Below are 16,086 nucleotides of genomic sequence, written 5' to 3' on the forward strand. Positions count from 1 at the left end.
TATAGGCGCATCGAAGAAACGACATGAGATGGTACCATTAGGTTCGATACAATTACAGGTGGGCCCGACATGGTCAAGCGTGTTAAGGCGTGCGACTCGTAATCTGAGGGTCGCGGGTTCGCATCCCCGTCGCCCTTTCAGTCGTGGGGGCGTTATAATGTGACTGTCAGTCCCACTATTCGTTGGTAAAAGAGAGGCCCAAGAGTTGGCGGTGGGTGGTGATGACTAGCTGCCTTCCCTCTAGTCTTACACTGCTAAATTAGGGACGGCTAGCACAGATAGTCCTCGAGTAGCTTTGTGCGAAATTCAAAACCAAAAACAAACAAACAATTACAGGCTCCGGCATGGCCAGGTGGTTAGTGGCGCTCGACTCGCAATCTGTGAGTCGTGGGCTCGAATTCCCGTCACACCAAACATGTCTTAAGGGCGTTATAATGACGCGGATAATCCCACTAGTTGTTCGTAAAAGAGTAGACCAAGAGTTGGCGGTGGGTTGTGATGATTAGCTACCATTCCTCTGCTCTAACACTGCTAAATTAGGGACAAATTGCACAGATAGCTTTCGTGTAGCTTTGCGCGAAATTCAAAACAAACAATGTAGTTACTTTACTGTGACTTTTTTCTGTTTTGTTTTCTTTTTAAAAAAAGGGCCTAGAGACGTTATTATTTTCTGACCTACATTCCACGTAAATGTTATTGAAATTTACTGTCTGTGATTGTTACTTGCTTGAAACGATATGGATTGTGAATACAAAGAGTTCTCGGGAAAAGTTTTGAATTGTATTAGTTTATATATTATGAGAATACTTTATATAGTATCAGATATAGAAATCTGAGCATAGGCAATTAGATAATTAGCTAATGATACTTGTCGAACCATTACGGACTTTATCAGAACACTAACGATTCAAAAGAACGCCTATATATAAATATATATTATCAAGTTCCTTTGGAAACTTACCTTACGTTTGAGCAATATCCCACCATATATAAAAATGTTAAACTATTTCTGAATAGTCTCTGAATAGATGTTACCTGGTAATCGATTTTACTTCATTAAGGTCTCTTTAGCTGCATGTAGTCACTTAAGATAATCAATTTTGTACTAGTTTGTATGTGAAAATATATAATTCTTATAAACTGCAAAGCATATCAAGTTACTGTCAGAAACTGATGTAAATATTGTTCATAATTATATGGTTATTTGTCAGGCAACTCATGTAAATTATTCATAAACATAATTACATGTTTTGTTAAACCTTAAGAAAGCTTGATACATCTGCTTAACATATTAACCCTAGTGTAAGCCAAAGTAACCACGATTTTAGGTTAAAATATTATCCCTAGTGTAAGCTAAAGTAACCACGATTTTAGGTTAAAATATTATCCCTAGTGTAAGCTAAATTAACCACGATCTTAGTGTAAAATATTAACTCTATGGTAATTTGAAGAAACAACGAACTTTTTACGTAAAACATTCATATCAGTGTAATCTGAAGTAACTACGTTGTTTCCATGTGAAATGTTCAACTTAATGTTGTCTGAATAATGTTTTCATTAATACAAAGTTGCTTGGTGGTTTTTAAATGTGAAACTCTTATATTACGTTTCAAACTGATTAAACATTCTAATTTCAATGTTCATTGTTTAATAAATAACCTCGAACCAAATTCTCAAACATGTTAATTTAATAATATTTATACTAGACTTATTTTATTACAGATTAGTTTCTGGTGATAGAGTGAAACCACAAAAACCGACCGATAAGAAATTTATAACTCTACATCTTATAACACTGGTGTTTCTCTTTCGTTAACGATTGAACATAAAAATAAAACAACAACAATCGTTTGTTGGGTTCATACTAATTCTAATGTAAAAAAAATTCGTACTTTACGCTGGGTAAACTTTGAGTTACCTTTACCTCTTTTGTAAGTATTATTCTATTTTATAAGTATTCTATTTTGTAATAACGACAACGGTAAAAAATGCTTAACTTGTTTTATCACGTTTTATCGTTTGATGTTTCAACTAATAGCAATGATTCGATACGTATTTGTAAAAATAAAGATAAAAACTTATGTTAATATATCCTTTTTCATATTCAGTACTTCTTACAACTTTAGTGTAAAAATGTGTAATTCTTAAAAAAACTTACACTTTAGAAAAAGGCTCCAATAGAGGTGAGGCATCTTGTATAGCAATATTCCACGTCGAAATCCACATATATTCCTTAGCTATATGCAAAGTACACACTTCATCGGGAACAGAAGACTCGTGACGTAACTTCTTCAAAAAGAATTCTTCAGATACGTAAGCTATCTTATCTTTTTTAACTTGAGTCAAAATTCTCTTCATGGTGTTCTCACCTGGTGTAAAAAGACTATCTTTCATTCTTTCCCAAGCCAATGTGTGAATTTCCGTGGTCGAGTGCTAGAAAGAAAGATATGTGTGATTCGTGAACAACTGTTGTTCATACATCCTTCCTACTCAACGTTAGAACTGATAAAATACATGGAAATATAAGGGTACTGTCTGTTGTACGTCCGTATAACAACTTAAGACGTCAATAGATTTTCGCCAAAATTTGTATGGAGGTTCATCACGTCCATGCAATGATACACACATATTTTCAGTTTTACATTTTGTTGTTTCTATGAGACGTTTTTACCGCTACTTTGCCCCCTGTTGACGCATCTTCACTAAATTTGGCGTAAAGGTTTTGCTCCCTGTTGACACATCTTCACTAAATTTGGCGTAAAGGTTTTGCTCCCTGTTGACACATCTTCACTAAATTTGGCGTAAAGGTTTGTTGGGTCCATGGAGTTTTTGTGGGCGTTTTTTTTTTTTTTATAATTCTATATAAAAGAAGCGACTCTTCATATCCTAAGGTAACTTTTCACTAATGGTGAATTTATATAACTTCAGTCCATGGACTGAGTATTCCAGCTAGTCTTTTATATGATATCATTTATATTGGAAGACTTCATCGGCTATCACGTAATACTGCGTATGTTACAAAAATGTGTTGTTTTTTCTGTTTTCGTTTCAGAAACGTAAGAAGTTTGGACGTTTCACTTCATGAAAATATTTTTACGATTATTTTCATCTTTAACTGGTTGGTCTTTACAAATGTTCTTTTAATACCAGTTCCATGAACATGCCATTCCAACAAGTTTGTTTGTTTTTTAACATCGCACAGAGCTACTCGAGGGTTATCTGCCATAGCCGTCCCTAATTTAGCAGTGTAAACTAGAGGGAAGGCAGCTAGTCATCACCATCCACCGCTAACTCTTGGGCTACTCTTTTGCCAACGAATAGTGGGATTGGCCGTCACGTTACGACCAAATAGCTGAAAGGGTGAGCATGTTTGGTGTGACGGGGATTCGAACCCGCGACCCTCGGATTACGAGTCGAGGGCGTTAATCACCTGGCCAGGCCGGGGCCAATTCGAACAAGAAGAACCCTATTAAAGTTACAGCTTAACACAATAATTTAATAACTATCTGTTCGAAACACACTATTAAAGTGTGATCAAATTATATTAAAAAGAAGATTGACTTACGTTTAGTGTATTTTATAACAGCAGTTTATTAATGCGCATGACTTACTGATATGCTACAGTTAATAGATAAAATACCTTTAATTAACCATTTATTTTAATTTTATAATTTGATCGTCTTTTTTCAGAAGACACGACCATGTACTTGAGCAGCCTGTCATGAACAGGTGGTTAAGGTATTCGACTCGTAATTCGAAGGTCGCGGGTTCGAGTCCCGGTCATAGCAAACACGCTCGCCATTTCAGCCGCAGGGACGTTATATTGTGACGGTCATTCCCACTATTCGTTGGTAAAAGAGTAGCTCAAGAGTTGGCGGTGGGTGGTGATGACTATCTGCCTTCCCTTTAGTCTTACACTGCTAAATTAAGGACGGCTAGTGCAGATAACCCTCGTGTAGTTTTGCGCGAATGTCAAAGAAACCAAACTACACAGGTGTTTTCAGATACGACCCCAGTGGCACAGCGATATGTGTATCGACTCTCACCCCAGTAATCCAGGTTTCGATACTATCGGTTGGCAGAACGTAGCTTGTCCACTTTATAGCTTTATTACAAATTTCCAGATGTTCATCGATTACGTCATTTTAAATAGAAAAACAAATACTGAAAAACATTAAAAAAACATAGTTTTTATAGAATCACATGAAATACATTTACATGTTAAGACTTATAGAATATTTTTCATGAAAATACCGACAAACAAAACTCACTTGGAGTATCAGCTGTTGTAAAGAGCTTTCCATGGCTCCGAGTTTTAAATTGGAATGGGTTAGAAGATCTTCCAGTGAGTCCAATGGACGATCCCAGTCTTTGATACTGACGGAAGCCACTAAACTTCCACTATAAGCATAAGCAAGGACCACCATCATAAGCGACCAAGTAGAGAGAATAACCAAACAAGATTTGATTTTGGGAACTTGAACAAGCCCTGAGGGATTTTCGAAAGCATAAGACAGGTGGTAATGTAGCAAGAATATGGGATTTTTGTGAGTGTGAGATAAGAATACGTTATCTCATTTGTATGGAGTATCTACTTGGTAAAATATTTAAACTCTTTCGAGAACCAACTTATTTAAAAGCACACAGAAGTGTAAGAAAGATAAAAACAGACATAAAAATTATATATATATACGCATACACAACAAACATTATGTTGTTGTTTTTCAAAAATATGCAATTATTTATTTAAAGCAAAAGTAAAGTTATTATTAATTCAAAATTTTCCTTTTTGTTTACTATTAGATGTAAAAAAACAACGGAAAACACATTGTCACAGGAATTAGTGTGAAGCAAGATGTTTACAGAACTGATCTAACTTACTTAAGAGCTTGTCTGGTATTTAACTTTTAAAAGTGCTTTAACATACGACGAAACAAACCTTGCATGAGAGCCACTCGGATCACCATATCAAGAGTTGAGTGCAAGCTTTGTTTTTCTTGATTGGAATCAAAAGGAATCCATTTGTTATGCAAATAAACGATCAGGCAGAGAACTGCAGATGACACCAGTATAGAGATGGTGAAGAGTGCCCAAATCTGTAACATTTAAAACTTTGAGTAGATGTGAATTTCATGCCATGAACGAAAATTATTTTTGTAACAGAACATCTGCGAAATTAAAACTCTTATGTTTTCATAACTTATCGCTCTTTCTGTGTTGTTGTTGGGTTCATAACTTATCCCTCTTTCTGTGTTGTTGTTGGGTTCATAACTTATCCCTCTTTCTGTGTTGTTGTTGGGTTCATAACTTATCGCTCTTTCTGTGTTGTTGTTGGGTTCATAACTTATCGCTCTTTCTGTGTTGTTGGGTTCATAACTTATCCCTCTTTCTGTGTTGTTGTTGGGTTTTTTATTGAGACAAATATTGTTTCTCTTCTCTTTGAATTTCGCGCAAAGCTACACGAGAGCTATCTGCACTAGCCTGTCCCTAATTTAGCAGTGTGAGACTAGAGGGAAGGCAGCTAGTCATCATCACCCACCGCCAACTCTTGGGCTACTCTTTTACCAACAAATAGTGGGATTGACCGTCACATTATAATGCCCCCACGGCTGAAAGGGCGAGCATGTTTGGTGTGACCGGGATTCGAACGCTCTACCCAAAGTGTGATTTTATGCGTTTAATATGATAATGCATTTCAGTAATGCACCACCTGCGTCTAAAATTGGCTAAAACAATTTTAGCCTTGGAACAGTAATCGTACAAGTAGCCTAATGAGTAATATGCCACTGCACTATAGATCGAAAAGTTGTGGTTCACGTCCCGTTGTCTATCAGTTGGGGACTAGACAGACTTCGTGTAGCTTTATAGAAATTTCCAGATCAAATAAAAGTACTGAATTAGAGTTGTGACGAAAAGTACCCGAGGTCACAAACTCAGGCTCTTACTTTATAAACAATCAATCTTACCCCGATAGTAAAGTACATTAGATCACAAACTCAGACTCTTAGTTTATAAACACACAATATTACCCTCGATAGTAAAGTACATTAGATTACAAACTCAGGCTTTTCGTTTGTAAACACACAATATTACCTCGATAGTGAAAGGTTTCATGAGAATCCAGTCCTGACTGGCAAGTCCTGGAGCCAAGGTAATAAAACTCATGGCGTCGTCGTAAATCGACGGCGTAAAATCGACGACCGTATCTCTCAACTCGGAAGCTGTTATGTCGGCTGCTGTGAGGTCGGCTTCCTTGGAAGTTATACACAACATCAAAATATAATCTCAAACTTTCGTTGTTTTTTTTTTTACTAATTGGAAGAAGTAAGTTTTGTAGTCACGGGTGACATTTAAGTATCAAAATAAAAACTGTTATGAGTTTCATGTTTTGGTATTTTCATTAGAACCTTATTTTATAGTGTTGTTGTGAGATTATAGTGTTATTGTGAGAATTACGACAATGCAATTTTATTACGTTATTGTATTCCTTATATTACTTATTATTTCTTATATATTTGATACAATTAATCGCACGAAACTTCCTTAAAGAAAAACGTGTCCAGCGTAATTCTGTAAACCGTAAAACTCGTCTAGTTATTAAAGTATAAGTTTAATTATGTTCCTTAGATGTTATTGGTCAAAATGTAGTCTGATTAAATTACATTATAATATTTTATGCACCAATGACATTCACAATTGGCTAAAACAATAATTGTACAAGTCTTTTTAGGATGACTGGGAGTGGTCTGAAAATTAAAATGCTGCACAATAGGTCTAAAATTCATGGTTCACGTCCCGTTGCCTATCGACTGGAAAAATTCGCAGACTAACGCAGATAAACTACGCGTAGATTTATACAAGTTTCCAGACCAAAGAAATATTGAATTAGATCACAAAATAAATGGTCCGATCAGAAATACCAGTGTTCAAGATTGTTTGTTTGTTTTATAATTTCGCGCAAAGCTACACAAGGGCTATCTGCGCTAGCCGTCCCTAATTTAGCAGTGTAAGACTAGAGGGAAGTCCGCTAGTCATCACTACCCACCGCCAAATCTTGGGCTACTCTTTCATCAACAAATAGTGGGATTGACTTTCACTTATAACGCCCCCACAGCTGAAAGGGTGAGCATGTTTGGTGCAGCCGTGATTCGAACCAGCGACCCTCAGATTTCGAGTCGAACGCCTTAACCCACCTTGCCATGCCGTGCCCAGTGTTTAAGAACAACCGCTCTTTGATTTATAACTACCGACCAGTCACGTCACCAACACGAGACTACTCTTGTCTCAATAATGAATGTGACTATTACACTTATAATGCCCACAAAGCATCCATATTCCCATTGGCTAAACAAAGTGAATATTAATATTTACTTCGTTGCGTTTCAAAATTCTGAAGCGCACTCAGTTCCATTCGTAACGAAAAGAAAAATATGTAAGGACACTTCAAAGCAACTTTGTTGTTAAATTGGATGTCTATTTTCTTACCTCTTCCAATGTCTTAACTGTTTACTTTTACTTAAATAAACAAGTCTCTCACTATAAGGTGTAGTATAAAACGCCTTCCAGTGGCTCAGCGGTATGTCTGCGGACTTACACCGCTAAAAACCGGGTTTCGATACCCGCGGTGGACAGAGCAGAGATAGCCCATTGTGTAGCTTTGTGCTTAATTCTAAAACAGCAATATATTGTAAAGTATGTACAGGAACACGTGTTGTTGTTGTTTTATACTAACTTATATCTTGCTTATTACTTATCAATATGGTATCAACATATCAACTTTTAGGTTAATTGCACGAATATTTTATTTCATTGCATCATAAGAAGTGTGAATTAAGATAATAAACTTAAGAAATTCATGTGCAGTAGATAAACATTTTAAACGATTTCAAATATTAGTGATTTTATTCCATACGTATATCTGAGAATATTTATAATATATTATTTATTTATTATTGAATATTTGTTTGTTTTTTTTTGCTACCCATAAAACTACAGAAACAACTGTGTCAACCACGAGTATCGAAACTCGATTTTAGCAGTATGAGTCTTCAGAATGTCTGCTGAACTGCTAGAGGGCATTATTGAGAAACCAAGTTCCAAATTTCTGTACACAGGTTTTACGTGTCGTCAGGAAGTAATTTTTAATTTTGTTGTCTCTAACGTAAAACAACTTTAGATCAGAGCATGCGTTACTTAGTCACGTTAACTTTGCTTTGCTTAGTAATGTTCCGTTATGTTTTAAACAACGACAAGCCAGAACTGTACCTTACTTAGTAACGTTCTGATATGTTTTGAACAACGTTAGACCAGAATTTTTTTTATATTTTTAGTATCCTATATTTGTTTTCAAAACTGAGTAACATTTTTCCTTTGTTATAACAATCTATTTTATACAGCCTAACTTATTCTGTTTTGTTGTTTACTAAGCACACAACTAAACAATGGCCTACATATTCTGTGCTGACCAAGAACACTGAGACATGATTGCTAGTGTTATAAGTTTCTAACCTTACCACTGGAAAAAAAATGTTTGTTTGTGTTTGAATTTCACTCGAAGCTATTCTAGAGCTATCTGAACCAGCTAGTGCAAATTTTTCCACGGTTAAAAGAGAGAGCACGTTCGAAAACGGGATTCGAACCCTTGACGCCAAGGATTGAAAGAACGTAGAGCTTAGCTCTATTTTGAAACTTTCTAGTCTAAGTTAAGACCCCCACTGACACAGCGGTAAGTGTACGGATTTACAATCCTAAAATCAACGGTTCGATTCCCCTCGACGGATATAGCAGATAGTCCAGTGTAGCTTTGCTATAAGAAAAAACAAATTTAAAGCAGAATCTTACCTTTCTCTGTAACATTCCTAGCATTCCACTCCAAGATCCATTACGGAATGGAGATCCATAGGTGTCGTCCGGTGCTCTAACAACGATATACCTGAAAAAATAACAAAGCTTCTTTTTTAAACGAAATGTATTTAATTAATAGCTTTTACGCAACAATTACCGAAGCTATGTATTCATTGTATAAGTGCCTTACATCAAGTCACTTTTTATCATTTCTGTAAAAAACAATTCTGACATTTTAAATACAGAATTGAAATGTATTGATTTATGTTTTGTTCGTTTAGATTTTAGTGAACCAAACGCTGGTTTAGTTATTATATTAATACTTCATGCGTTTTTGTCATCTAAAGACTTCTTTGCTAATAAATTAAGCACGATTAGAAAGGCTTAAAACATTGCTCAAACGTTAAAGTGAATGCTATAACGTAATTTTTTTACAAATTCTCAAAGCATACATATAATATAAACACATGCTAAAACGTTTTCAACACGTCCCATAGTCATAAAACTAAATTTATTTTTGTTTTCTGAAATGATTCTGTTTTTGGCATTACTTTAACTAAAACATTTCACTTGTGAGCAGCAAACTCACCATACAAGCTAAGGGGTTGACTGTCACTCTTATAATGCGCCAACTGCTAAACTTGCAGTTGTATCGCACGGATTGTTGCCACTGGACCGACATACGCCCCAATTGTTTAGAAAGTCGAAGTTCATATATGTCTTCTATAGAGTTGTATCGAAAACGTATTTTATAAATTCCTATACGCCTTCTATAGAGTTGTATCGAAAGCATGTTTTATAAATTCCTATATATCTTTTCTAGAGTTGTATGAAAGCGTAATTTAGCAATTCCTACATATCTTCTATAGAACTGTATCAAAAGTGTATTTTATAAATTCTTATATGTCTTTTATAGAGTTGTATCGAAAGCGTATTTTAGAAATTCCTATATGTCTTTCGACGAGATATATAGAAGACGTTCTCTATACCTGAAATTCAGCTTTGTCATAAGTGTGTTGATGATTTCAAACACATATCCACCCCAGAGGTCCGTTGATTTTGCAGGCTTTTTAGTGATTCTCTGATCAGGCTAATTGATGAAAACAACAAAGATATACAAGCAATCAACAATCTGACTTGTCAAACGTATACATTTTCTTGTTGAATAAAGGAGTAAATTAAAACAATAGAAACATAGCTTACATTCACGTATATATATATATTACAGGGTGTTCGGAAAGTAACTGTGCAGTTTTGTAATCATATGTTATTCAGTCTATTTCAAGCCAGCAACTGATAGCGGTGCTTAGAAACAAAATAAGAAGGATCCAAGCCTGTATTGATGCCAACGGGGATCACTTTCAACATTGTTTATAATTGTCATTCATATTTACCTCCTGTATTCTACATTGAAACATGTCTGTTAATAAATATATAAGTGCACAGTGACTTTCCGAACACCGTGTATATACACACCTTTTATATTGGAAATTATGTTGTGGAAACTTGTAATAATATATAAAAGTGTATCTAAGCTATAAAGTTAATGGTGTTGAAGTATGAAATTTAACGTAACTACACTAAATTAAACATATTTTTGTCATATTAACTCGATCAGGTTCGGAAATGAACCACAAAAGAGAGATATTTCTTTCTGGTGTTAACAGTACAACTCTCAGTAATATATTTTATAACTTGTCTTTCACTACATTGTATTTTGGAAAGAAAAATTATTTATTTCACACAGATTTCCATGGAAATGAGTCCTCACGAGACTTTGATTTACTTTCATTTTATGATAATTTAGCGATAATAAACTATGTCATACAGGTTTCCATGGAAATGAGTCCTCACGAGACTTTGATTTACTTTCATTTTATATAATTTAGTGATAATAAACTATGTCATACAGGTTTCCATGGAAATGAGTCCTCACGAGACTTTTATTTACTTTCATTATATGATAATTTAGTGATAATAAACTATGTCACACAGGTTTCCATGGAAATGAGTCCTCACGAGACTTTGATTTACTTTCATTTTATGATAATAAACTATGCCACATAGGTTTCCATGGAAATGAATCCTCACGAGACTTTGATTTACTTTTATTATATGATAATTTAGTGATAATAAACTATGGCACACAGGTTTCCATGGACATAAGTGCACGTGATTATTTGATTTATTTTGAATATAAGATTATGTAATGATAATAAGATATGCTACGCATATTTCCATGAAGCTAAGGACATATTGCTGTTTGTTCTAAAATGGAAAACATTTTGTATTTTTCTTTTAAACTTATGTGTATAAATTTATGTGTAATGCGTATACATATAACAAAAATGAAAAACGCTGCACCAATTAATTAATTAAATGAATTTCCATCTTAATTAATTCATTTATTTTCCGGTAGAATTAGAAATTTAAAACACTTGAATACCTAATATATAAGTACATTATTTAGATTTAGAAATTAAACTAATTGATCAATGAATATAAATATTTTTGATAACAGAAAAGATTTTGATTTTCCAATATATGGTCTACTCTCTTTTTTATAGTAATGTACCTTACCCTTCTGTTATACGAATTATAACTTCATAATTATTCAGATTTTGTAAAATTTGTAATAAATGTTATTATTAATGCTAAAATATTAATAAAAAATTAATATTTAATGTATTTAATAAAGAAACTTTAAATAAAATTATTAAAATATTCTATAATAAATATAAATATGTATTAAATAAATACAAAGAAATAAAAATTAAATAATTTTACTAAATGTTCCTTATAACTATTTTTTATTGTGAATAAAGTCATCAAACAATGTGACACTACTTTATGCGGATGAACACCTTACCGAATATAAAAGCTTGTTTAGAGTATGAAAACTTATAATCATTGGAAGTTGTACTAGTTAGCTTAGATAACTGGTTGGGACCCTTCATACTAGTATGATTTGTTTACTGGACTACTAATTAGTGCCATATCAGCATAATGGGGCTGGAATGTTAACTTCGTGAAATAAGTTTATTTAATTTGCTTACCCCTAGATGGTAGCACCTTATTATTATTATTTTATTTAAGTTTTTTCATTTAATTTGTATTTATTTTTCTTCTTCTTTACTGTCTGCAGGCAGCGAAAGGTGATATAGATATGAGACGTTGTGGGCTTGAGCACCCACATCTCACTCTCCTAATTTATATATTTATTATTTTTATTTTTGTTCCTACTCCTTTATTTTATTTCTTTACGTGATACCAGCGAACGGAGGTTGAGGCTAATAGACGGTGCATCCCCACCGCAATGTGAGTCCTACTTCTTCAGCCACCTCCAAAATCTAGGGTACATTTCATATCCCACATTATAGTCTGTACCCTGAGGATTGTGAATCGTTTTTTTTTTATTTTTGTTTTGGCTTGTTTTTTAATAACAAACTGATATTAGTCAGACGTTTGGATATGTTGTTTTTATCGCAATCTTTCCTTTTGTTTTTCGTTTAATTTAGGTCTCTCTTATATAATATAATTTTTTTATTCTTTTAAATATATACAAAACATCAGCTTTAATACGGGTATTGATTGAAAGATCTCTAATTTCATTTAAAAAAACGTAAAAAAAGTTTTCAATTAAACCAGTACATTTCCTGAGAACGGAATGAATAAAACAAAGTAGAAAACGACCCTCCCACCCACCACCCACCTCACCCAAAAAATAGGAAAGAAAAATACTAAAGTTGAAACGTACAAAAGAACTCGATTGAATTGGAATAAGAGAAATATCTATGTATCCAAGACCGTTATCTCATACATATACCACTTCACACAAACACATGTTGGAAGGTTTACTCTAAGCTCTTTGTACCATGTTTGTGTGGTATTTCTTTACTTCCAGTCAGACAATATTTGTAGCTGATCGTAGACGTGACAGCGTCCTTCTAGGACTAAAATCATTGGTATGTCATATTTAGAATACGTATCAGACTTAACAAAAGGATCGGTGTATACTATACAAAAACATTCCTTTCATTCATTAAAGTGATCGTAAGCATTAGTTATTCTCTCTGGCAGAACACGAAGTACATTTGTTAAAATAATTATAATAGCGCTTAGTCTGAACTATCAAATTGCTTCAAAAATTCTTTAAACATTCAGATAATAATATAACAAATAATAATATTATTCTCCGGATCAATTTAAATTAATGTCCGTATAATGTTAAACTTAATACATTGTTTAACTTTCTTTGTAAGTTTAGAAATGATCATATATATATATCAACTATTTTACCGCATAAAATAAGTAAAAGAATTTTGTTACCATCCATACTGTTGTGACCGTCAGCTGTTGATTGTGGAGATCCATCATGTTTGGACAGAGCCCTTGAAATCTGTTACCCGAGATCGTCTGCCAGTCTAGCTTCTTGAAATAGCCAGTGTATACGTTTTTTTCCCACCACATGCTGAACACGTCAGTAGAGGGCGTAAGTGGGCTATCACTCTCAGATAAAAATACATGGCAACAGAAACCTTTTATAAAAGCTATTTCTATCTGTATATAAACTTCGCATTCTCTACTAACTAAAAATAATTATTTTAACCTTGAACATAAATCTTATGTTAAAATTATATGTTAAACAGCTTATCTGGCAGAATAAATCTCGAAAATAAACTAACGACTCCAATACTGTATGTTGTTGAAATTCCTATATAAATACGTATAGGATTATTAAACATTAAAGTTTTTACTTTTGCTGATTTTATTAGATGTGCTACCCTTCTGTGTAATATTATGACTCCCTACCTACTAGAAGTTGTATTAGTGTGAGTCATACTAAGACTTCTAGGTTTCAGGACTTTGGAAGTTCTCATATCAACATAAGCTTTTCAGAATTGTTTGACTTTTTTTTTTTTTCGGGGGGGGGGTTACTACTGAAAGTTCCTAAACGTCATTATGTTTGGTTAAAGTTAAAAATCTTAGAGATTCTTAGATGTTGCTTAATGTTTAAATATACAAATATACGAAGAATAAACCTAAACTTTACCGAGTCTGTTTTAAAACGTAAAAACTTCAAATGTAATAAATTCAAGAAACAATAAACAATCAAAGTGAAAGACACGTCGATAATAAATGACTGAAACATGTATCATGCCCAGCATGGCCAGGTGTGTTGAGGCGTTCGACACGTAATCTCAGAGTCGCGGGTTCAAAATCCCCTTCGCACCAAACATGTTCGCCTTTTCAGCCGTGGGTGCGTTATAATGTTACAGTCAATCTTACTATTCGTTGGTAAAAGTGTAGCCCAAGAGATAGCAGTGGGTTGTGATGACTAGCTGCCTTCCCTCTAGTCTTACACTGCTAAATTAGGGACGGCTAGCACAGATAGCCCTCGTGTAGCTTTGCGCGAAATTCTAAAACAGACATGTATCATAGCAAGTTCTCTTATGCTCTTCTTTATCAACGTGGAAAAATATTAAACGGTTAATTGTAACCCCGGAAGTTCCTTATCACAAGAATGTATTAAGGTAGGACGTAGCTTTATAATGACCAATATATGTATTGATTTTCTCATATTATTCTATAGCAGTCTGGTCATATCAGCATTATAATGAGCTTCGTTTACTTAAGTAAGTTATTATGATTACACGTCGTGTATTGATCAAATTGTTAAAGAAACAAGTCATTCTTTAATAGTGTTATTACATAGTGTACCAGCTATGGAACCCATTATACGTGTGCAATTTATTTTTTTCTGTTCATTTCCAGTCAATTAATGTTCAAAGTTACGTTCGTTGTCGTGTCGTATAAAATATTTCTCGCTATGCACACTGAACCGGTATTATACATTTGCATTCTTTCAGTATTATATCTCCAGATGTCATCTATGTCGAGAACGTCTTTCCTGGGCTGAAATTCGTTAACGCAGATTATCAGAGCCTGCTGATTACGTAACATAATATATATTTACATTAGCATAATATGTTCTACATAAAAACACAGAGACAGATCGTTACTTCAATCTATTAAACAAGAGTTCCTACTTTAAGGCTAAATAATGCTAATAATTTTGACAAGCAAACGAAAGTAACCTAAAACGATTGGTTTATCAGAACTGTACGGAGCAAAGCAACAACAAATAATACCATTTAACAAGTAAAGTTTACAGTTTGTAAGCCTTCAAAGTTTCTTTTAGGTTAGAAGTAAAGATTCCTGTGTACTTTTCAAAATCAATATCAAAAGTATAACTTAAATAAAGAACAAGAGGTTTCCAAATAAACAGACGAAAACACTTAACTAGAAGCTAATATTTTCAACGTTTGAAAAATATTTTTAAACAGGGAACAAAATGTTAGTTTGTTCTTAAGATATAAACTACAGAACAGTATGTCGGCCCACCGCGGTTATCGACACTAGATTGTTGTTTGTTTGTTTTTGAATTTCGCGCAAAGTTACTCGAGGTCTACTCTTTTTACCAACGAATAGTGGGATTGACCGTCACATTAAAACACCCCCACGGCTGAAAGGGAGAGCATATTTGGTGTGACCGGGATTCGAACCCACGACCCTCGGATTACGAGTCGAACGTCTAAACACGCTTGGCCACGCCGGGCCTTTGACTAAGAAAAGTGGAAACACTTGCGTTCATTTACATAGATTAAGTCATTACTTTGAACCCTGAACGTTTGAAAAATATAAGTTGATGGTTTGTTTGTTTGTTTTTTTAGATTTCACACAAAGCTACTCGAGGGCTATCTGTGCTAGCCATTCCTAATTTAGTAGTGTAAGACTAGAGGGAAAGCAGCTAGTCATCACCAACCACCGCCAACTCTTTGGCTACTCTTTTACCAACGAATAGTGGGATTGACCGCACATTAAAACACCCCCACGGCTGAAAGGGCGAGCATGTTTGGTGTGTTTTTTTTTAACCCTTGCCACCACTACCTGTTCTAACAAAGTCAGTCAGACCATCACACAGTGTATACCGTGTTTTAAATTAATACATATTGAGTTCTCAAAGCTTATAGAAAACTTTCAGTGGGGTTATAACGAATACTATAACAATATGTTATGTTATAAATAAACTGATTGAAAGATAAGCGTTTTACGTTATTCATCAAAGCACCCACCTACATATGTTTCTTAAGTTCATAGCCTGAAGAATCCGACATAGCCAGGTGCTTAAAATAAGTTTCTTTTACACAGTTATTTTTACAATATCAAACTAAAAAAAAA

The 16,086-nt window shown here is 34.1% G+C and overlaps 1 protein-coding gene across 1 annotated transcript in view; it reads right to left on the reverse strand.

Annotated features, from left to right (window-relative positions):
* LOC143253922 (putative glutamate receptor) overlaps positions 1 to 16,086 on the reverse strand; it is a 28,862-nt gene that overhangs the window by 503 nt on the left and 12,273 nt on the right. The window contains exons 5-11 of the mRNA XM_076508562.1: positions 13,174 to 13,353; positions 9,834 to 9,934; positions 8,842 to 8,932; positions 6,094 to 6,252; positions 4,940 to 5,096; positions 4,272 to 4,489; positions 2,159 to 2,433 (exon numbers count right to left, since the gene is read on the reverse strand). Coding sequence (XP_076364677.1) covers positions 2,159 to 2,433; positions 4,272 to 4,489; positions 4,940 to 5,096; positions 6,094 to 6,252; positions 8,842 to 8,932; positions 9,834 to 9,934; positions 13,174 to 13,353 — 1,181 coding nt within the window. The remainder of the gene's footprint in view (positions 1 to 2,158; positions 2,434 to 4,271; positions 4,490 to 4,939; positions 5,097 to 6,093; positions 6,253 to 8,841; positions 8,933 to 9,833; positions 9,935 to 13,173; positions 13,354 to 16,086) is intronic.

The sequence above is a fragment of the Tachypleus tridentatus genome, chromosome 1 (assembly GCF_004210375.1).
Source record: "Tachypleus tridentatus isolate NWPU-2018 chromosome 1, ASM421037v1, whole genome shotgun sequence".
NCBI lineage: Eukaryota > Metazoa > Arthropoda > Merostomata > Xiphosura > Limulidae > Tachypleus > Tachypleus tridentatus.